The 24,257-nt window shown below is 40.6% G+C and overlaps 1 protein-coding gene across 2 annotated transcripts in view; it reads left to right on the forward strand.

The window, feature by feature from the left end:
* Agbl1 (AGBL carboxypeptidase 1) overlaps nt 1-24,257 on the forward strand; it is a 788,584-nt gene that overhangs the window by 105,776 nt on the left and 658,551 nt on the right. For both annotated transcript variants that reach the window (XM_076936072.1, XM_076936077.1), the window contains exon 6: nt 13,183-13,220. In XM_076936072.1, coding sequence (XP_076792187.1) covers nt 13,183-13,220 — 38 coding nt within the window. The remainder of the gene's footprint in view (nt 1-13,182; nt 13,221-24,257) is intronic.

The following is a 24,257-nucleotide window of genomic DNA, read 5'->3' on the forward strand; positions in this document are numbered from 1 at the left end:
TGACACATTCTTGTCTACTTGTAGACATTATTTTATGATGAGCATAAATTTTTTTCTTTTATTATAGTTGGTGAGACTGAGTAATTTACTTCTTCAATTGCTCTATGAGGGTTTTTAAATGCTTCATTCACTCATGTATTCCTTCTTCCATCATGCATTTATTGACAGCTTACTGTGGGGAGGTTACTACATGGACATGAGGGGTGGAATGCTGTGAGGTAGTCTCTGATCTCAAGGGCTTTCTTCATTAAGAGAAAAGGCAGATGTCAGTCAAGCGTCCCATAGATTCCTGTAGAAGCACCATGTCTATTGCTGCCCCTTGAAAGTTGCATTAGTGAAGGGCATGTAGGTAGGATATTTTGTAGTTCTGTTTGATTAAATGTACTTATGTTTCTTTGAGACCAAAGAAGGCATACATACACAGGAGTGCCTTTATAGCTACTTTGAAGATGAGGTCATCTGGAGGTGTCTATTGTTCAGGGGTGGATGTGGCAGTTTTATTTACATGTAATACATTTTTAACATTGTTTAGAGCACTAGATTTAAGACCATGTTGGTCAGGGTTGTAATATTATAAAACAACACACAAAGTAACTAACTTAAAAGCAAAAATATTTACTTAGTTTTCAGCTCAGAAGTTCAATTGTAAAGTGTGTGTATGTTGTATGTGTGTGCATGTGGAAGCCAGAGGCCAATCTTGGGTGTTTTTCACAGGCAACAACTATCTCATTTTTTTGAGATAGGGTATCTTGCTTGCCTGCAACTCTCCAAGCAGACTAGACTAGCTAGCCTACTAAGTCCAGACATCTACCCGTCTCTATCTCAATGCTAGGATTTCAAGCATGTCACACCTGGCTTTTATATATGGGTTCTGGGAACAAACTCAGGTCCTTGTGACAAGCACTTCATGGCCTTAGCTATCTCCTTGGGACCTAACTAAAAAAATTTTTTAAACATTGACATTTTATTGTTTGTTATGCAAGTTATTTTCTTCTTCTCAATGAAGTATTAAGTCCTACCTTACTCCTTGTGCATGTATGGAATATTTCTTCAATTATTTCTATGTAGGAAATGTTATCAGAACCAGTACCTACACTTACCTGAATGAAAAAAATCTAGTACTTTTGTTTTCCAGAATACTTTTTGGAACTGCTAATCAAGAAGGGTGGGCACTACATTATGTATCAATTTATCCTAAAAAAATGAAACAAATAAGGTCTACTGTTTGGAAGCTCTCCTGACAACTGACTTTTTGGCTATAGCAGAATATTATCTGGCTGACATGTCCCAAAGCGCACGGTCAGATCAGTTCCATGTTAATAACTACATGCTTGACCAACATTGTTTCTGCATCCAAACTCCTAAGGTCTCTTCTTAGAAGACTATGCTCTGTGATGTCATTCATGACACTCTACTGTTATGGAAATTGTGACATTACTCAACAGCTGACTTGTTTCAATTTGAATTGATTCTCTTTTTAGCTACACGAATGCCTTGAATAGAGTGAATCTGACTAATGAATTTGTAGGCAGGATTTTGGCAACATGAAAGACTCTGGCCTCTCTAGAAAAGTTTTCAAAATTTGCCTAGTGTTTACGAGGAAAATTGCATCTCATAATTTACACCATTTGAATCTAATTTTATTTATCAACAAACATTCTACATATGTACAAAACCCAGTTCTTGTAAAGCCATTTAATCTTTAAACCCATTTAATCCTATCAGCGGGGTTGTTAAAATAAACATGGATGATTCTATGCCTGGGAGTTTACACACTGTCCCTTTTGCAAGAGCCAAGATATTGCTGTGTTTATCCTAGACAAGGGATGGCCTTCATTTGAGGATTGTATTGATCTCCAAAGCAAAGATAACTCCACATGCCAAAATCCCACACGAATGTTGTTAACTGTCACTCACACATCTCAATTTGCTGATCCAGATGCTTGCAGGTCCCCAGATCTGTCAACTTCAATATTTAAAAGAATCAAAAGAATTAACTATTTTACTTCTTCACTTTAATGCTTTGCATTGGCTGAGATGTATTTTAGGAGGGTGTACATATACAGAGAGGCAAAGAAAAGGCACCAGCATCATTAAATTGATGGATCAGACACTTAACAATTTTAATGAACTTTTTGTTCTGTTTTCAAAAATTATAAGAAAAAGTTCTTTCCTGAGCTCACTAAATTTTTAGCACCTCATTTATCTCATCTATGGCTCATATATGGGGAGTTTACAAATTATTAGATTTCAGACACCAAGGCTGAGATATTCCACATGTGTCATTATTTAAAGGTGTTTGTGTTATAGCACTTTAAAGACTTATATTGTTTTTGTAGACTAATAGCCACTAAGTTTTTCACTTGTTCCCATAATGGTGATGCTTCAAGAACAAAAATGGATTCATTAAGTTAAAAAGCTTATTTAAATTATTACCCAAATACCTTTACATAGTAAAAGCATGTGATAATGGTATAATAAATATAACTGTACTAATAAATATTGTGTTTGTCAAAGCTGATATTCAATAATACAACATGCATGAATACTTATATTGAAATACTTCATATGTTAGCACTATCATATTCTATCCATTGGGTTAAAGTAACTTTAATAATGCATAGTAATAGTGTAGAGTTTTTCTGTCTAAAACACAAGACTTGTCTAAGGGAACTTTCAAAACTTGGGGAAGATATTGAAGTTTTTTGTAATGCCCATCATGACAGATTTCAAATCCTCTCTCTTCTCCCTCAGCCACTTACAGAGTAAGATGTTCTTATGTTCACACTTCCAGGAAAATGACCTTAGTTTATATGTTAATGAAGAGATGTTATTTGGGTACCATCAAGAAGACCGGAAGGTCTTTTAACCTAGATGTCATTAACAAGCACATCCCTAGAAGATACCTTTTGGGCCACGTTGAGAACCTAAGTCATTCTTTCCATTGGGAAAAAACCACAGTTGTGTGGTGCCTCAACCATTTAGTGCTATCATGTAAGATACTTCAATAGCATGCATAGAGCCAGAGGGTTAGATGCTCCTTATATTTTGAGTATCTTTGAGGCCAATTTATACAATAGAAGTGGAGGCTGGACATGTATAGGATGATTCAATTCTATTGCCTGAGAAAGACAATTCCATAACACCTAAACCCTGTCTTAAGCAGAGGAGAGGTACTGTCATGTGAGTTTATTTTCTAGCCTCTTCCATTTTTATAGTTTATTTTTCTTCTTGTAATCAATTTATTTTAAGAATATATTTGTACCATAGGAATATACCTGTCCTGGGAACAGAACATTCAGGTTGAGAATCAGGAAAAGTGTACTAGATAAGCCAACTAGTTCCCTATACCTCTTTCTTCTTAGTAAGATGGAACCATCTTAGATCTCCTGCCAAAAAAAAAAATTATTTAAAAGGAGGATGGTAAGCATGTGTCACATTGGGTATTCTTTGTAAATTCCGGTGACTATCATGGTGTCCATGGTAGAAGCAGGACAGACCCTTCCATTATGTTGAAGGCTATATTTTGTAATTCTTAAGATGACAAAAATTGAATGTTCCTACTTCCCACTCAGTTTCTGGGAATGCAAGTAGAAAAGAAGCTGGCCTGTCATATTGGAAAATTTATCTCTGTCTGGTACACCTGGAAGTTGTGAAAATTTCAACTCAGACAAGATCCATAGAATGTCATGAAAAGCCTTTGTGTTGAATTAGGGAAGAATGATGTGACTATATCTCTGTCCTAGATCAACTTAAGCTTCTATAAAGGGTTGAGGGGAAGTGCACTTAGTGATCAATACCATGAATCTGACCAAGATGCTGAGAAGAATCAAAAAACAGGAAATTGTAAGTGGATCAGGATATATTTTGGGGTCAAACATTCTCAGGATTGTGAAGGCCCCAACTGGTTTTGACAAAATTTAAAGAATATTATGATTGTACTTTCAAAACAGTCGCAATGTGCTCTTACAAAGGGGCATACATGCACTTACCTTTCGACGGATAACTTACAACTTACAGTTTAGAATATTTTCACAAGATTAACTTCTAAAAGTAATTGTTCCAGAAACAGGCAACCAATGAACATTTTTTAATTAACAGTAGAGCAGTGTGTCTCTCAAGTAGAAGAAACTACTATTTCAGGTGAAGGTGGGTGGTCAGATAGGACTAAGATTCCATAAATTTTGACATTAGCATATTTTGTTTCTTTCTTTGTAGCCCCTCCTAACTTTTTGCAACAAGCTTCCTCTCCTCTGTTATATATGTCAACAGATTTCATCTAAAATTTTTATTTTCAAAATTTTTTGTTGAGTTAATGACTATACTTCTTACCAGGCATGATTTCCCTCTTGTTGAGTGGGTCTTAAGTCCAGTTAGAGAGCTATTGGTTACTGCCAAGGTATGTGTGCCAATACTGCATACCCTTAGGGTTGTTATTCCATGCTGGTCATTATTGGGGTTTGCAAGCATGGCAGGGTAGGAGTTCTGTTTCCTTTGCTCTTTCGGAAGCTTGCATGGCATCTTCTGGCATCATAAAATCTAGTCCTCAGGGAAGAGGTATTTCAGTTCTCTTCCATCTCAGGGCTCTCTGGACCCTGTGTCTGAAGTGAATGTTGTTTTTAGCAATAGAAACTTACCTTCCACCTCTCGGGGATAACTAAAGGTAGCAGAAATAGGCTACGTGTTTTTGAAGTTTCTTAGATATCCCTGGACAACAATTCAAAAGAGGGCGCCTCATGCCAAGTGTTGAGAATTTTGTTACATAGACCATGGCTCTTGGAGAAAGCACAATAAGCTCAGATGGGAAAATTTCATTTATACTATATAGGTATATTTATATATAGAATTCTGTGTACATCAAGATTACTCTTTGTGTGTGTGTGTTGATTGTTCATTTATCCTCAGTGCTGAATAATATTTTCTTGAATAAATGTACCACAAACTGAAGGATACTTTTATTGCTCTAAATTCTTGCCATTATAAATAAAGTCACTATAAATACCCATGTGCAGATTTTTGTATGGATATGAGTTTTCAACTTGATTAAATATCAAAGAGTGAAATCATTGGATTATACTGTATAGGTTTAGTTTGGTAATAAACTTTTTGTTCTGAAAATCCTTTTTTTGTGAAAACACTAATTCTATGGTTTTTAAAAGTGTCTTAATTAGAATTTTATTGCTATGAAGAGACACTATAACCCTGGTAACTCTTATAAAGAAAAATATTTATTTGGGTCAGTGTAAAGTTCAGAGGTTTGGTCCATTATCATCATGACAGGAAGCATGGCAGCATGCAGGCAGGCATGATACTGGAGAAGGAGCTGAGAGTTCTACATCTGGATTGGCAGGCAGCAGGAAGAGTGAGAAATGGGCCTGGCTTGAGTATCTGAAACCTCAAGGCCCATTCCCTGTGACATACTCCTACAACAAGGCCATGCCTACTCCAACAAGGCCACACCTCAACAATTCCAGTTCCTATGAGTGTAGGAGGACCATTTTCATTCAAAACTCTACCACAATGAGGTGATGTGGGGCTCCATATTGAGGTAGTAAAAAACTATTGTCATGTTGTTCAATTATTTATTAACTAACCAAAGCATTTATGGAAGAATTTGCATGTAGCTGATGTAATGATAACGGCTTACATGTAAAAGATTGTAACACAGCTGCTGTCCTCAGAGAACTTACAGACCAGTGTGGAGAAAGATGCACAAATACATAATTCTCATGGTACCAAAATAAGGGAAATTAGAAAGTGGATGAGAACTCAGCAGAATGTCGCAAAGCTTTGAGTGCAGACCAATAGGAGCTGGGGTCTGTTTGATCTGGATGTCGTAAGGTAGGTAGATGAGGAAATAGGACTTTGGTGGATAGACAGAAAGATGAAAATGAGGATGGCTTCCCAGAGCACTGCAGGGCTTCTTGTTCAAACCTGTGGAGCAGTGCAAAGGCCATGGTGTATGCAGAGGGAATTCAGGCAGTGCACTCTATCTACAGTTCTCTGAAATACTACAGTTCTCTGAAATACAATGGCCGCAGTTATACTTTCTTAGCAATAAATCCCATCTTTTAAACAAGTAAGATTGATATTTTCCCCCTAAAGTCTCTTCTATTATCTGGTTTATTTCCAAAAGAGGAAGAATAGTCACGGAACATGGAGGTGGAGGGTTCTCTTGCTCAATTTGAATAGACATTATTAAAAGGCAAAGAGTAGCTCCTTTAGAACTAAGTCTGAGCTTTGCTTTTTTTTCCCCCCTTCCCTTCTCCTGCTCGCTCTGGCCCCGCTCACTCTGGCCCCGCTCAGTTCAGAGTGGTATAACACTGATTCTACCATAGTCATTTAGCAACACCCTGTAAAAGTTTATTTTGCATATATATGCTTACTTGTAGACTTTGCACATTATATATTTATATATACATATTATATATATAGGATTAAAGTTGTGCATTAATATATAACTTACTTTATGAATAATTTAAGGAAATAGAAGCTGTTTACCTTAAGTGCTAAATTGAAAGTCACGTTCTTAAGTTGAAAGAGACTATTTTGTGTTGGGGAGCCCATGGCGACTCCAGCCTGCTTGCTTCTTCTCACTTATTAGATTTTTACTTCTGGTGCTGGGAATTCTCACAAACCTTTGGCAGTCTCTATACTGCTGCTGCCTGCAGACTTGGAACAAGTTCTAAACCATCTCTCCTTTGCAGAGCCTCTGCATATGACAAGCCTGGTATGGAGGGCTCACTCACTGCAGAACTGTATTCCAGATCTCTGTCTCAGACAGAAGCCATCCTCTGTCCGTCTCCCTAGTGTCTGTTATGTACCAAATCAGCCTGGGTTTTGGGTTTCAGTTTCTGTTCCAATTTATAATGATTGATGATGGTTCTCACAAGTAGCCTTTGACAGCACCTGGGTAGAGTTGGGTGTATGAGTGTGTTTCCTTCTCTTTTCCATTCCAGAGAGAAGTGGAAAAGCTCCATGCTGGGCACAGGATCTGATTTAGCCTCGATACCATATGCTCATGGTTTTTCTTCTCTCCCACCATGCAGGATCCATCTCAATTTTCATCTCTGGGTTCTTCTCTTTCCTGAAATTGATGATCAGTTGAAGCCATGTGTTACCCATTTTTCTTGGTCACCTGGCTCGTGTGTGTGTGTGTGTGTGTGTGTGTGTGTGTGTGTGCCTTTGTGTGCACTCATGTATACTATGTTTTTCTACTCTTCTATTTCCTCTCAAGCTAGGCAGGGGGCTGGAGGGGTGGGAATGCACCAGATGGCATTCTGGGTGTCTGTACTCATAGCAATGTGTTCAATTCCTATAAAGGACCTCCTGTCTTATCCAACTGTTATTTAACTTATTCCTATTTTCACTTTATCCTTAGCTATAATACCCCTGCCTCCGTCTGCTGGTTTAGCTTGGATTTTTGTTCGTCCTGCAGGCTATTCTTTCATGTTGACACAGGCTTCTTCCTGATGTTTATGTGATTACTTTACCCCCTCCTTACATTCTGTTTGAGTTCTCCTGCAACTGCCCTAGCACCCCTCTCCAAACTTTCAGCTCACCCTTGCACAGATGGTCTATTTGCTCCTTTCTAACCTTTTTTTTTTAAACATTTATTTATTTTGTGTTTATGAGTGTTTTTGGTTGTATGCATGCATGTGTGTATGTGTGTACGTATGTATGTATGTATGTATGTGCACCATGTGTGTGCCTGGTGCTTTCAGTGGTCAGAAAAGGCGTCAGATCCCTTTGGAACTTGAATTATGGATGGTTTTAAGACACTCTGTGGGTGTTGCAAAAACACAATTGAGTCCTCTGCCAGGGCAACAAGTGCTCTTAATGCCGAGTTCTTAACTCTCCAGCCCTTGTCTTACTTTTAAAAATACCATTCATAACATTTGAGAGTCTAAAGTTAGTGCACTTTACAAAACCACTACTGTTTATCATTTCTCTTACTATATTCTCCAAGATTATAAACTCTTTGAACACAGTAATTGGTTTGTCAATTTGTTCCGGTATGTAATTGATGCTCAGTAAACACTTATCATGAAAACAAATGACATATTCAAGACCTGCCTCCAATGACATTGTCTTTGTCTCCATGACTACCACTGAATGTCTAAGTCTTAAGTCTCAAGATGTAGCGTGACTGTTCTGTACAGAGCTGAGTCAATCAGCAAACTTAGCTGAACACGTTTGTTTCGTAGTTATGTGTTGACCCCAGGATCTTGCTTCTGTTGTCTGACTATAAACCATAGCCCGTATCTGAAAGATAAAAAAGTTACGCTGAACAATATTTTGAACACCGAGAATTATGTTGAAAGTATAAGAAAAACTGAGAACAGTTTTAGAGTGAGGCAGAAGGAGGCGTCTACCTCAGTGTGTTGCTTGCTAACTAGCTGCAGGGCCTTAGGTGGGCTGCTTATCCTATACTGAGTAATTTCATTATCTGTCATTCCCATAAAGTTCAAAAGTGATGTACATTGATAAATATAGGACATGTAGCATTTCACACTTATAGAGGCTCCCTACGTAGTGCTAACAATTACTAACACAACTCTCTTAATGGTTCTTAAAATGTATTTCAACCTGAAGCAGTAACTTGCATCGTTACAACTCTGTGGCTCTTTTGTAAATGCTTGCCAAGAGGTTACTTACGCGTTTGCCAACAGTGTAGCCTTAGTCTTTGTTGAGCAGAGTGGGAGTATCCCTGGTAGCTCAAATCCTGACTGGAGTGAAGAATGGGTGGGACAAAAGTTGTTCCTTTTTGTCTTTGGGTGTCACTGTAGTCCTGTGGATCAATACATTCTTCAAAAAAAATTTCCCAATGACTCATTCATTGACAAAAACACAGAGAAAGTTAGATGGAAGAGTTTTTTTTGTTTTTTTTGTTTTTTTCAGTTCTACTTTCCATTCCGTAGGTCACACAGCACCTAAACCATATGACATAATGGTAAGGAATGATAAACTAACTTCAGGATGAGATAAATTTAAGGAAAAATGGTTTTCCCCGTCCCTTCACAGAATCAGAGGGTCTACCAGAATGATAGCTGCTAGATGTCCACATCCAGAGGATGGCATCTCAAAGCCATAAAGTGGGGCTTCAGTTCACTTGTCAAGTGCAGCGGGCTTGGTTTCTTCACGTTTCTGAGCTTTCTTCCTTGTTTAAGCCCCAATGCCTTATATTTGACTTTTGTTGCTTTTGAAGTAGGGTTTCACTATGTAGCTTGGTCCATCCTAGAACTCATAATTCTCCTGTCTCAGCTTCTCAAGTGCTGTTATTACAAGGCTGTGCTACTACACCCGCCTAAGTGTTGCTTTTCATTGGCGTAGGCATTGGTTGACTAAAGCAGTTGTCTCAGTTCTACTGAGCATCATTGCTTTTCATGTTGTATTGAAACAGGAGAGTCTTGCTCAGACAGTAGACCATTGCTACACACTTGCCTAGTGACCAGACCCCGAACAAAGAGCTCCTTGGTAGCATTCCTGTAGTGCCAGAAGCCACTAAAATAGTGACTATTTTCTGTTACTCATTAGTTTATTCTAGGTATTTGTTCCTGTTTAAATCTTACATTGGCACAACACCACAAACAATATCTTTACTACTGATTTTTTAAAGGCATTTGTAACACAATCCTTATAAACACACACACATTCACACACACACAAACACACACATGAGTGTTGAGATAAAAGTTTCTTGGGTCACTAATATATTACATTCTGCTCCAATATATTTTTATTGCAAATCTAGTAAAGTTAAAAACTTATAAAATTGATTTTTAAAACCTACAACATGGTCACAGATTGAAGTTTGCAAAAGCTCTGGCCCTAGGCAATTTAGCAACTTTTATTTTTGAAGCCAAATATGCTCCCCTGTCCCCTGCCAAGTACCCACTACTGTTCTTGACTGCACATTCTCTCATCCCTCTAGTGGTCTCCTTTCCTTGGTGATGATGATTTGTGTGCGTGTGTGTGTTAATCCTTTGCTCTGTTTTTGTTGAATTTTCTTGAAGATACTATCTGTTCCCATGGTTACAAACTATTGTTGCTATTGTAGAAATTAGTAAATAAATATTTCCATGTTTGAGTGCCCTCCAGCATTGTAGGTGGATGCTGGCAGCTGTATTCTGACCAGTTTCAGGCAGCTTTCACATAGTTTATCTTGAATTCAGCCTGACCTAAATGAAAGCCATTATTTTCTCTAAAGGTATGGCTTCCCTTCTTAGTCAGTTAGTGGCTTTCTTGTGCTTAGATTTACCTAGCCTAAATGTTTCAGGTCGTCCCCCAGCTCCTCTTTTTCTTTCTTTTCTATTCTGTAATGACATTTTTTGAATAATAATCATCATCATCTCAGTTTTCCATCACTGACATCATATGTAAGAATTAAAAGCAAATGAATGATGTCTCATTGTGTAAAAGCTTGAATTTGAAATCTTTAGATTATAAGACTTTGGTCTTAACTATGGTCTCTATCATCATCCTAAGTTTGTGCTTCATCATAAATATTGATTCCCAAATTATGGTCTTCAAAGTAACAATGCTTCACTGGTTCCTCAGGACTCAGTTTCAATTTGGCTGTAACTTTGACCATGTCACACAATATTACCATGAGGATCATACTCATTTCTTATATCATCATGCTATTTGGTACAATCTAGAGAACTAAGGTCTGAAGTCATCTTTAATGTCCCTGTCAACAGTCAAAGAATGACCAAGCCCCCATCAGTTCGTTACCAGATCATTTATTAACATGTTTTAATGTGCACATGAGGATTTGCTAACACAGGATTCCGATTCATCAGGTCAGGGGACAGGCTTGTTCACAGTCTACATTTCTGTTCAACTCTCAACAAATGTGAGGCCGCTGGTAAAGACTCATATTCTGAGCAGCAAGACTCTAAATTTCCTTTAGCCCATCCTTTCTCCTCACCTCTACTCTGTTCTCTGAACCTATTATCTTGTTTCTTGCCCATGATGAAAGTGTTCTGTGGATAAGTTATACCAGGTCTCTTGTCTCTGTAAACCTAGCTGGTGATCTAGACCAGGTTAGGCACCTACTTTGAATATCCCTTATCTTTTCCTGTTTTTTGCACTTCTATTCTTCTCCTCTAACTTGTGTTGGCTTTTCTGTCTTCCTATGTAATATTCTTTGCTGTGTTATTCAACAAGAAGGCATAACCTAATGACAGGAACATGTTTGGTCCATGCTTTAAGATTTACCAGACTTCAGTACAATGAACTAAATAAACCCGTATTCTTTTTAAATTACTCAGTCTTATGTAATTGTCTTAGTAACGGGAAGTAAATTAAAATTCCTACAGAGGAAAATATTGGCTTTCAGAGAACTGCAACATGGAAGAATGCTGTTTGTTTGTCTTGGGAATAGATATATTACATATGATCCTGGTAACTTATGCTTAAGGCAAGCAGTGATGTGCTCCCATCACCTCTGAAGACTGGAAAAGTAGACCAGAGGGATTGTCCCTTCTAGGCTACACACACATGTGAACAGACTTGTGCCCCAAACCAGGAATTCTTTTTTTCTAATGTCATACAGACTTTCTCATTAGCCACTTCCTTACCTCAGCATATTCTTTACAGTATGTTGCCTGATACTGAGACAGAGCCAGCAGCATGAAGAAGACAAATGAATGAGAAAAAAGTAAAAGTAAATAAAACAGAAACAAAGGGTTTGAGATGTAATTGCATCTCCTCTTAGCCTCTAGGATTCTTATGATACGTACCAAAACACACAGTGCAGACTCAACAGCAGAGACAATCACTCAGCTCATTGAAACTAGCACTAGAAAAGTCTCAAGTCAGTGGAGCCAGATTCCACTGTGAGATTCCCCACTAGTCACTCATAGCCATCCTTTTCTCCCCCTAATTGAATTTTGGCTTCTACAACCCTACTTTTCTAACTCCATGGAGATTGACAAAATCCAGATGCTACAGTACATAGTCCCTATGTTGTGATGGGACAGAAAAAAATCAGAACTTATGAAAGTAGCTCAGCATCTAGAGGAAAGACTAGGGCAGCCAAATGGATTAGAAGGGGAAAAAAAAGTATGTGAGTTAGAAGACAGCAAATGTTTGAGAATGGTCCAGCAAGGCACCTACCCCACTAGACCACCAGCCAAGTCTATAGGGATCACATCAATGCATCCTCTGAACCCATTATTAATACTCCCCAGTGTGCGCACGAGGATTTGTTAGAACAGGATTCTGACTCATGAGGTGAGGAGTAGCCCGGAGACTCTACATTTCTCTTTGGGAGTCAGCAAATGTGAGGTTGCAGGTAGAGTCACACACTGAGGAACATGGCTAATAAAAATCACAAGTGACTTCCTGGTACCCTATTCTCATGGTCTCATGTAATTTCAATCACTTCCCCCAAAGCTTCACATTGAAATATTATGGACATATGAATTAAGTCCCCAATGAATATGCTCAGGAGGATACACTCAAAGGGTAGCAATGAGAGTGCTATCCTGCACCTCAGATGCCGGGAACAAACTGAGGGGTCACTAAAAACTGCCACAAGAGATGTTTTTATTCTCCTCTATTTAATTTTGATGCCAAAGTTGTGAATTTTGTGTGTGTATGTGTGTGTGTGTGTGTGTGTGTGTGTGTGTGAAAGCCATGTGCTTGGAGGGAAGGCCTCATCCTGAGGAAGCAGCTTCTCCTCCCAGTGTGCACATTTTCCAGTGTGTTCTAGGCATGAGTGGTTCAGGAGGTTGGCACTAAACTGCTGTGTTCCCTGTGCCTTCTCACCCCATTGCTCCCAATCATCCATCAGAGTCGCCACATGTTTTCAAGTACAAATCAAGAAACTTAACAGTGGCTGGTAAGGGCAGCACCTAAGAAACAAACAAACAAACAAAAAATGCTCTGCAAAGAAGTTGGTGGAAGGTGGGAAGTGATGGGGGAAGGGAGGGTATTTTCAGCAGCAGAGGGGGACCTCTGAGACCCATTTGGAAGATAGACACCTCAGTTAATGTGATTTCAACATTTATGCGTCTTTAATGGTCAGCGGAGATCAATAGAATGCCTTCTATGTGTGGTTAATAATGAATCTGATAGGTGGCAGCGATGAACATGCTACCTATGGGATACATGGACTAACAAAAAAAGACCATTGAACATTGACTTTTGCTTTTTCTTTCTTTTCCCCACCAGGGCAGCCACTGAAGTTTTGGCAGCATTGCTGAAATCCAGTAAGCATCTCTTTAAAAGAGGGGGTTATCTCTTCTTGTTCTTATTTTTGTAATGGGAACTCTTTTGCTCCATGGCTCCATTCTGACCTGTGAAGAAATAGAGAGCCATGTCTCAAATCTGCTGGAGAAAAAGAGACTTTGGTGACTGTAGAAATACGAGTGAATATATCTCCATGTGGACATGTCCACTTATAATCTAAGATCATTAGTATTGATTGTCAAGAGGACAGACTCCAGAATCACCCGGGGGAATGGTTTCTTGGCTTGCATGTGAGGGATTATCATGACTGGATTAATTGAGATGGGAAGATCTGGCCAAAGTGGGTGCCACCATTTCCTGGAAGGGGCCATCATTTGTTGTTCTCTGCTTCATGTAAATAGTATTGCCAACTACTTCAAGCTCCTGGTGCCTTAGTTTCTCTGCCATGATAACCTTGAATTATGAGCCAAGACAAACCTCTTCTACCTTGGGTTGCTTTTGTCAGAGTATTTTATCACAGTAAAAAAAGTAGATAAGACAGACAACTGTCCCTAAAAGTGAAGTAAATTGTCTATTGCAACCCCGGGGACTCTTCAATTCTTTCCGACAGAAGAAACAACCCTTAAGCATTACTAAACTAAATCTCAGCCCATGGGACTGTCCAGTGAAACAAAAGTTTATGTATGAGAGGGTAGGTAGACGAATCTTACATTTGGTTTTTAACTTAGCTCATGATTCTCTATATGCTTGGGCAGGTAGGGTGTTGGGAATTACTTGGACAATGTACTGGTTGCTAAGTTTTTTTTTTTTTTATTAAAAAGTTATTTTTTTTCTCAACTATGTGAGTGATTGCAAAAGAATAGCTTGGAGGTTCTGAATTATTGTGAGGATTTTTTTTTTTTTTTGCCTCGTGGCCTTAGCCTAATTACATTGGAAGTCAATTTCACGTGTGCAATATAATAGACAGCATGATGCACTTGGGAGTGAAGTCTTGGCTTAATGTTTTTATTCCTCCCCTCCTTACTGCTTCATCTGTTTTAATTTGGTACCTTGGAAACCACCTTCTTCAATGGTGATATTTGTTTCTCGATAGGGAGCCTGGGGCCTGTGTGTAATAGGTGAACTTTAATAAAACTTATAAATAAATAAATAAAACACTCTTTCTCCACCATCCATACATCTCTGTCAACCAGAAGCATGAAGAATAAGCCAAAGCACATGATGTTTCCGTTTATAGACCGAAGAGGAAAATGAAACTTGAATTCATTTTCTTGGTTGGAACCTCATACAGTGACGAAGTCTATCCACAAACACAGCTTTTAAACGTGGGGCAGGTGGAAGGCAGTGGGATCAGACTAGGAAGGAAAAGGAGGGAGTCTATGGTCTACTTAAGATGGAGAGATCTTACTTGTGAGTTCTGGGGAGGAGCTGTTGAGTCTTCAGAACCAACTAATTACACGTTTAAGACTCTTGATTCTTATTATGGCAGTGTCATTCTCTCCTCAAATCAACAGCTTTGCTACCTGGGACACCAGTGAGTGCAGTGCTTTGGGACAGGAGCTTTCTCCTGAGTCTTCCCAGGCCAGCTTTGGCAATAGAAAATGTGACTCTTCCTGGGAAGGGAACCCTAAGGGCTAAGTAGGGCCATCTTACCTCCAACATGCATGCCCATTTAGCCCTTAAATTTGAAGTTAAGTAACCTCTCATAAAATGTACCTCTGTTATGAAAAATCTTAAAGTAGTCTCACATTCCTCAACTTTAGTGATGAGGATCATGGGATCTTGCTCCAAAAGTCTAGTAGTATAGAAAACCAGTAGTATGTGCAAATATGAGCAGACTCAGTCACACACTGTTTGGCTGGGTGTTCCATACACTGGCCATGCTTAATAAGCTGAGTCTACAGTCTTAGAGGGCTCAGCTCTGAGTTTTCCAACATATGTTTTTCTTGTAGGGCAGTGGTTCTCAACCTTCTTAAGGCTGTGACCCTTTAATACTGTTCTCATGTTGTGGTGACCTTCAACTATAAAATTATTTTTGTTGTTACTTCATAACTGTCATTTTGCTACTGTTATGAATCGTAATGTAAATATCTGCTATGCAGAATATCTGATATGCGGCCCCTGTGAAAGTATCAATTGACCTTTCCCCGCCAAAAGGGGTTGCAGCACATAGGTTGAGAAACATTGTTTTAGAGGTTGGCTTTTGACTCTCCTCCTTTCTAGACTATTCTTTGGATCACTTGGTTGGGTGCCCCTGCTTTCTGTTTCCATAGGCTTTCCTACCTCAGTGCATTGATATCACTGTACAACTTTTCTTCTTTCTGTCTTTATCTCTCAACAGGCACTTTTAAGGGACAGGGGTTATCTCTATTGATCTGTATGTTTCTTGTATCAGCACAACAAGGCTGAAAGCACATATTTGTTTATTACAATTAAGTGATTGATTCGTGATATTTACCCACACAAACTAGCAAGATTGCTCCCTACTACCTAAATCTAACAATCCATGCTTGGAACCAATGGTCTTAACATTTGTAGTTCTAATCTCTATTTACTTTCCTAATAGGCTGCTAGGGAACTGAAAGCCTGCTGTCTTCTACATATAAAGCAGGTTTTACCATCCCATTAAGAAGATATATGGGGTTATCTGCTAATTCTGCTGAGCTGTCCATATGGGTCTTTGCCTGGGTCTTTGGTTATTTATACCACAAAACAGTTGGATCAGAGGTTCTCTAATATTCTTTCTCCCACTAAATACAAACCCTTCATTTATATCAGAGTCTCTCATCCTTAGCACCATTGACATTTTGAATTGGGTAATTCTTTCTTGTTGGGATCTGTTCTATACAATGTGGAATATTTAGTGACATCCCAGATAGCTATGTACTAGCCTTGGCATTGTGTTTAGATGTAACATCCCACCACACACTATGGGAATCAAAGCTGCTTCTTTTTGAGAATTGCCAATACCTATCTGGGTACACAGGGCTAAAATCTGCCCAAAGTTTCAAAATTTCCTTCCCAAGAGACCTTTTTTGGTATTTAATAAAGATGTTCTATGATTCCTCAGCATCAAGCATCATTCATCATTTGTAAGCAGCAAGAACACAGAAAAGAGACCAGTATTACACACATTCACAAATTACATGGAGGGGACCCTGCTGGGGCAGGGAGGTTCTGTCTCAAACAGTAACTCTAATGTGTAGGTAGAAGGGTGCTGAGATCATCTGTGAGCTCAGTGCAAAAGAAGGCTTCACTTGACCATGGGCTTGAAGTGCAATTACAGCCTACAAGACAGTTGCCACTGTTGTTCCACCAGCCCAGCCAAAGTATACATGGCATGGGATATCTGGGCATAGATGACACCAATCTACTTAGGCTGGAGTTCTTGCAGGGCTTTGAGTGTTTTGGAAATTTCTAGTCATTTTATAATGTCTAAATGTCTCATGCATTTAAACCTTAAAGTGGAATGCCTTTTGACTTGAATTGAAAACTGTTGAATCTATCAGTTGAACTTAAATGCAGGATGTTAGATTCTGTCTAAAATTCAAAACTGTATGTGCACAGCTCTCCTGGAACTTTTATGCAGACTTTTATCTATAAAAGGCACATTTTTTTTTAAGGTGGCTGCTATTCTGGTTTGATGTTTACTTGTCGGCGAATATAAAAGTTGGCAGTTCTAGTAGATCTCAGTAACTGCATCACAAACAGAAGACATTGCCTTGTCTAAATAAAACTAGAACAAAATATTTACTGGTTGGGGTTAGTCACTCAGTGTGCCTATGACCATCATCAATATGAAGGCAGGCTTGGGAATCTGAGGTCACTAAGATCTATTTATTTGTGGCTGACTGGAGTCAATCCCCACTAGTGGCAGAAAAGCCAAGACTCAGTTCTTTGAGGTATGGGGTCTGCCAACAGCAGTGGACAGGGAAAGGAAAGAACTTTGGATTACATTAGGGAGAGTTTATTATTTTCTTTGGCTTTCTCCCTCCCTTATTAAACCGGCTAGAAGTAATGTAGCCAGCACAGGAGATAAGGACAGTAGGAAAAGAAAGGATGCAATGGCATCTCAAATCTCAATTTCTGATCAGGCAAATTCTGCATGAAAAATCTGAGGCCTCATGTCCAATTATCTCAGCCATTTGACACTACAAAGAAAAAAATCATTGTGCATTCGAGAGTCCATCTGTCTCTGTCTTTTAGATTAGGATGGCCTGAGCTAAATTCCACATCATCCTCAAATCAGTTCATTTCTCTGCTCACACATGCACACTCTCCACTAACACTCTCCACTAAATGTTCTGTACAGAGAGCTTGCCTTTTGTGTGTGTGTTTTATTCTATCCAAAAGCACTTAGCTTCTTATTATAGAAATTTAATAGAGATTTGATTAGGAAATCACACTACTTCAATTGCTTGTGTTGTTTTTCTCTAAACCTCTCTCTCTCTCTCTCTCTCTCTCTCTCTCTCTCTCTCTCTCTCCCTCTCCCTCTCCCTCTCCCTCTCCCTCTCCCTCTCCCTCTCCTTCTCTCTCTCTTCTCCCCTCCCTCTTTCCACTAGGCTTTTATTTCTCTCACTTCTCTCTCTGCCCTTCTCTCTCACTTCCATATCCCTCTCATTGTGCCCGCAGTCTCTCCCTCTTCCCTTTTCTTTCTTAACCTCCTTTCCATAAGCATTACCCATAAATACACTTATGAAAAATTGTGACCACGGAAGCAGCCCTTGAATGAGGTACAGCAATGGAATTATAGTTGATTTGTGCTGGCTCCAGGGATGAATCTTCCAATAATGGCCTGGCATTAACCTTGCTACCCAGATTTAAAGGTCATAATCTTGCAACTAGGAAACACCCTCTGGTTCAGGTCCTAAATCTTACTGGGGGAGGAGGAGTCTACTTCATACTTCTTTTCTACTTGAGAATTAGCATTTGGGGGACTCAGGAAGTGTGCAGAAGTTAGGGAGAAAGAGGAGGCTGAGAGAAGTCAGCAGAGAAAGAAATACAGAGAAGAAAGGAAGGAGGATAGACAAGAGGGCTAATGGAAAGTTTGGCAGGAAGGCGAGACTTCTCACAGTCCCTCCTAGTTAACGTTCTGTCTGTCTGATTCCCAGGGAACAGGCTGCAGCAGTGTTACTGCAGAGAACAGGAAGGAAGAGCAAACCCAGTACACACAGAGGAGTCTGGCACGGACAGACAGCCTCATGCTTGGAGAAAATACCTGTGGTAGTCTGGTGATCGGCACTGTAGATGCTGGAGCACATGGTGGCCAGCTGATCACTGCTTTGAGATGCCCACGATGGGCCAATTTCAAGATTCACTGAAAAGCTGGGAGTGCTGGCAGCCATCCTCAGAATGGGCTTTGTGTGTTTAAAGATGGTTGATATTATGTCCCCTTTGTTTTGATGGCCATATGCAAGTACCAGCAGATCAGTACAGCATTCTTTGGGCTCAAGTGCATGTTTCCACAGAGCCTATGAGCTCCTCTCCAGGAGAACTGGCCTGTCTTGACAAGTCTGGCACCCTACGTTTCCCTGCTTCCTGCCTCAGTTTCCCAATGAAACTAAAGAAGGTCAGACTGTCATGGCTGAAAGACCTTGAGTCATCCTTGTATTTCTTCATTCTCTCTCTCAGTGTGTGTGTGTGTGTGTGTGTGTGTGTGTGTGTGTGTGGTGTGTGTGTGGTGTATGTGTGTGTGTGTGTGTGTGTGTGTAGTGTGTGGTGTGGTGTGTGTGTGTATGTGGTGTGTGTGTGTGGTGTGTGTGTGTGGTGTGTGTGTGGTGTATGTGTGGTGTGTGTGTGGTGTGTGTGTGTTTGATAGTAGTTGTGGTGGTGGTGGTGTGTGTGTGGTGTGTGTGTGTATGTGTGTGGTGTGTGTGTGTGTGTGTGTGTGTGGTGTGTGTGTGTGGTGTGTGTGTGGTGTGTGTGTGGTGTGTGTGTGGTGTATGTGTAGTGTGTGTGTGGTGTGTGTGTGTATGTTTGTGTGTGTGTGTGTGGTGTGTGTGGTGTGTGTGTGTGTGGTGTGTGTGTGTGGTGTGTGTGTGGTGTGTGTGTGGTGTATGTATGGTGTGTGTGTGTGGTGTGTGTGTGGTGTGTGTGTGGTGTATGTGTGGTGTGTGTGTGGTGTGTGTGTGTTTGATAGTAGTTGTGGTGGTAGTGGTGTGTGTATGGTGTGTGTGTGTGTGGTGTGTGTGTGTGTGTGGTGTGTGTGTGGTGTGTGTGTGGTGTGTGTGTGGTGTGTGTGTGGTGTGTGTGTGGTGTGTGTGTGGTGTGTGTGTGGTGTGTGTGTGGTGGTAGTGGTGTGTGTGTGGTGTGTGTGTGTATGTTTGTGTGTGTGTGTTTGTGTGTGTGTGGTGTGTGATGGTGGTTGTGGTGGTATGTGTGTGTGGTATGTCCATATGTGTGCACATGTGTGAGTTCAACTTGCACGGAGGCTAGAGATCAACTTCAGAAGTTGTTCCTCAGTTGGTATCCATCTTGTTTTTTGAAAGAGCCAACCTAGAGCTTGCCAGGTAGGCTACAGAACTGGCCAGCGGGAACCAGCGATCTGTTCATCTGGCCCTTCCTCACATTGAGATCACAAGCATATTCATGGTCATGCCTGATGTTTTTGTGTGGCTTCTGGGGTTTGAATTTCACTGATGTCTTCATGCCTGCACAAAAAGCACTTTACCAACCACTGACTTATCCTCCCAACCAAATTATTATTTATTTTTGATAATTTATGGTAACATTTATATTTATCATATATGATGTTGTGGAATGTGGCACACCATGAAATGGCTAAGTCTTTTCTATTTTCTCTAGTTTTAAACTCAGTCTTCTGTAGAGTAAAAAGGCTGGCCTACCACTTACTATATCTAGACTAGACTTAAATTCCTGATCCTCAGACCCCAGCCTCTCAAGTGTTGAAACAGGAGGTGTGGGCCATCCTGCTTGGTCAAATGTATGCCATTTGCAGAGTAGAGAGCATACCTTTATCAATTTATTTCTCAAGGACCCCCTGAAAGGCAAATAAGGGATATTGTCAGGAACATATGGCCTCAGAATGGCCTGGACACTACAGACCTTACTTGTCCCTCTCATTCCCAGAGGAGAAAGCTGAGGTAGAAGACGTGACCCGTGCGGAGCTCTGATAACCAGCCCCCGTGGCTCTTACATCTCAGTGGAGGGCATGTCTGAGCACCGGCCACTGTCACCCCTGCCCAGCGTAAGGTTCCTTGCTAATCCTTCACAGTGTACAGTGGTTCTCAATCTTCCTAATGCTGTGACCCTTTAACATGGTGGCTCATGTTGTGGTGACCCCCCCCACCCCAACCATAAAACTATATCGTTGCTACCTCATAACTGTAATTTTGTGACTATTATGAATAATGTAAATACCTGAGAAGAAGGGTACCTGATATGCGACCCCCTCACTCCAAAGAGGGACAAAACCCACAAGATGAGAGTCACTGCTTTACACAGAATGGAACCAGCCATGGTGTAACGTGCACATAAATATGTGTGACTATTTTCTTCTTTGAGCACCCACACAGGGGCTGTGCTTCTTACCTCATCCTCACATCTCATCGCCACATTAGATGCTCTCCTAATTATCTAATACTAGATAAGGAAGGAGTCCCATTTCCTAGAATCTTTTTCCACCATGCCTTAGTTACTGTGGTATGTTCACGAACATGATATCTCTTTTTTTCTACGATGACTTCTGGGGAAGCATACAATATGTATTTCACTGATGAGCCAAACATCTCCTTCAAATAATATTGATTTTTTTTGTATTTGTCACACTGCTGCAGTTGGCTTCATCTGAAGGCAGCATGGCAAGCTACATCCATCACCGTGCTGGTTTAAAATGACAACACTCATATCCATCATTTATTGAGTTCTTAGTATGTCATACTGTGTATGTGTAGCCCGAAAAGGTGATTTCGCAATCCCCATCTCATAAGTGGGGTAACTGAAGTCTGGAAGACTTAAATAATTTATTCAGCTAGCAGGCTTCAGGGTTTACCTGGCAAGTCTCTTCCTCCCAGTGAGCTAAGCCTATGCTTCACCAGGAAGAGATTAAAGAGGCTAGGTTTACTTAACCCAAAGAAGGAACAGCCAAATGTTGAAAGGAAGCTAAGTAAATATTGTCTAAGTATCAGGAGGATTATTTTGGAAGACCATGTGTTACTTAAGTCAGTAGTAACATTACACGGTCCACTCCACATAACGTTTGAACAGGACCCAGTGAGAGATGCTGGAACACTAGCATGTGTGTGAGGAGCCTGTGTCTGCTGCTTCGAGGGTATCAGGCAAGGTTGATGAATGAGGGCATGAGATCCCGGAGCGAGCAGGAACTGGAAGGATTACAGGCTCCTATTACGTCATGCCACATTCAATTTGGCATATTCCTTTTTACTTTCTTGGCTTCGAGTCCAGTCCGGTCTGCCAAATACTTGCGTATTTTGTATAAGTACATAAGTGATTTTAAAAAGTTTAAGTTAAAAGGTTGCAACTATACTGGTTGTCTCTTTTCCTTCCGTTGCCCCGCCTCAGTCTGATGCTGCAGAAGAGTGGGGCTGAGTTGCAGAGAGTTGCTCCTGTAGTTCCTCTTCCTGCCATGTGGTGGTGCTGTTCTTCTAGTTATCTCGACCATTGCTAGTCCAATATTTATTTTCTGTGAGTAATTTGTTTATCAGGAGGTTATTTTAATCTAATTTTGGCCATATTTGCTAGCGCACACTATCTGTGCTTCCCAGCGTTAGCAGCTTGCATGTCTTGAAGGAAATTAGCTGAAGATGGTCTCAGAGGCATTTGCGCAGCCATTATTTAAGGGAGGTGGGAGGAGGCAGGGTGAGTAGAGCTTGGGGTTAGAACAGCCGAAGGAATTTGTTGCCTTCCAAGTGGTGTTAGCATGACTGAGCAGGATCCAAAGGCGGGGGCATCCGAGTAGTATTTCACAGGCTGTCTCTGCTTGACAGTAGCAACACTGGTCGTTAGGGTTGCTAGTCTCCCAGAACCTTGTGACAGCTTGTAAAGGTTCTGGATTGGTTTGGAAGGACAAGAGTCTTCTAGTTCTGTACCCTCTGCAAGAGACCCTTCTCCCAATTGGATGACATCTTTAATTAACTGCTACCGCAAGCTGTGTCTGTAAACTGCGGAGTGGGAAGAGGTTGGAAAGGGAGCGACTCTATACCAGAGCAAGCACAGCAGCACCCACAGCCTGACTGTGGTGATTAATAACTTGCTGGACACTTTGCTCACGTTTCATTGAACTCTTTTCCTCATTTACATAATAATCATAGTACTATACCTGTTTTACCTGCCAAGAAGAGGTAGTTAGCAGAAAATGAAGACTTGCTGAGAGCCCACAAATAGCACAAGAAAAGCTAAACTTTACCTCAGTTGTGACTGCTGCCAAAGCATCAAATGTTCATATTTCTGCCAGCCTTCAGCAGGAGCCAGGATCCTCAGACTATGGGGTGAGCCATAGATTGACTATGTGATCTTAAACTCGGCCTTTGACATTGCGCTTGAGTTCAGATTGGCTTTCCATAAGTGGAGGATTTGAGGTGGGGCTTGATGCTTCTTTGCAACAGAATCTTACCCTTTTTGTCCTCAAAGCCTAAGCGTGAATGTTGCACATTCGGTAGGCACAATGAGGGCTCAGGTAGAGACCCCAGTTAATAACAGCTCGTTTTTTTTTTTTCCTTTCTTCTGACTTCTGATAGACACTGAGAAGCTTCCAGGGACGTTCCTGAGAGTCTGGAAGAAATAACACAGAAAACTTCTGAATGAATGTCTGTGTGGGGTATTTGGGAGCTTGACCTGTTGTTTGGGATTACAGCTTAAAGATGGAGTGACGTGATGCCTTCTGTGGGAGGCTGGAAAAGTGTGCCACACAACAACAATAATAAGAACAATAATAATAATCTAGTGATATTTGACCCAGAGAAAGCCAGAGTCTTGTATCCATCATCCCAGTCCAGTCATTTTGGAGTCTCTTAGGATTACTGGGTCTAATTAAACAATTGTGCTGAACCTCAGTCATTGAGGACAGTGGGGTTACTTCCCAGTGGCAGGAAGGTAAGCTAGCGAACCCTTTCCTGTGATAGTCAACTCTTCAGAGGTGACCATCCTGGATCTTAACAGAGCTGTGGATGGTGCTGGGGAGATGTTCCTGCTGCACAGAAAACTTGGCTAAAACATTATTGTTGGTGTACCACTGTTAAGTCAGGTCGGTTCTTATGCACAGGCACCACGCTACCCTTTACCACCTCCGTCTTTAGGGCTTTCCCTCTATTCTAACATGTGCCTGCAAGTTTGGGTCAAAATGTCCCTTCAAAAAGACTGTAAAAGTGTCCAAGTTTCCAAGTCATGATGAAGATGGCATACATTTGATATAATTGTATAACTCAATATCCACAGGGCATGATACAGTAGAGAACAGTGTTTACATAGTGGCCATGATGTCCGCTCTCATGCTACTGTGGGGTCAACTACAGAGACACAGTTATCGAGGTAGGCTGGTCTGTCCCATCTAAAAATAATGAGCAACATAGAAGCAGGTGTCAAGCCAGGAGCAGGAGTAGTGCAACGGATGTTAATAAACTTTGGTAAAAAGTCAATGCTAGTTTATTATTACTGCCATTAGGGGCTGAAGAAGTTGAAAATAGATAGGGGTAGGGCTTGTTCAAATTTAAATTGAGCTTGTTTAAATTTAAAGTTGTCTCCCAAGATCTGTCCATCGCATTAAATTGACTCCTGGTGGTTTTTAGTGCCCATCTCCCTCCTCCCCTCCCTCCCACCAGAAGCCTCTTCTGTGAAATGACTAACAGAAAATAGTTGAGTTTGTGGACCACACTCTTTCTATTATAGCTATTTCCCCATGCCCTGAGAAGGCAGAAGCAGCTATAGGCAACACATAAAGGAATAGCTATGGCTGTGTTCCTATAAAACTTTATAAAAATAGGATGTGGGCAGTGTGCTGACCCCTGCTTTAGACTGAGTGAACCTCAGCCCTGGGGATTGTATTCCATTAATTCTTATTTCGTAAGCCATTAACTCTAATG

The sequence above is a fragment of the Arvicanthis niloticus genome, chromosome 1 (assembly GCF_011762505.2).
Source record: "Arvicanthis niloticus isolate mArvNil1 chromosome 1, mArvNil1.pat.X, whole genome shotgun sequence".
Classification (NCBI taxonomy): Eukaryota; Metazoa; Chordata; class Mammalia; order Rodentia; family Muridae; genus Arvicanthis; species Arvicanthis niloticus.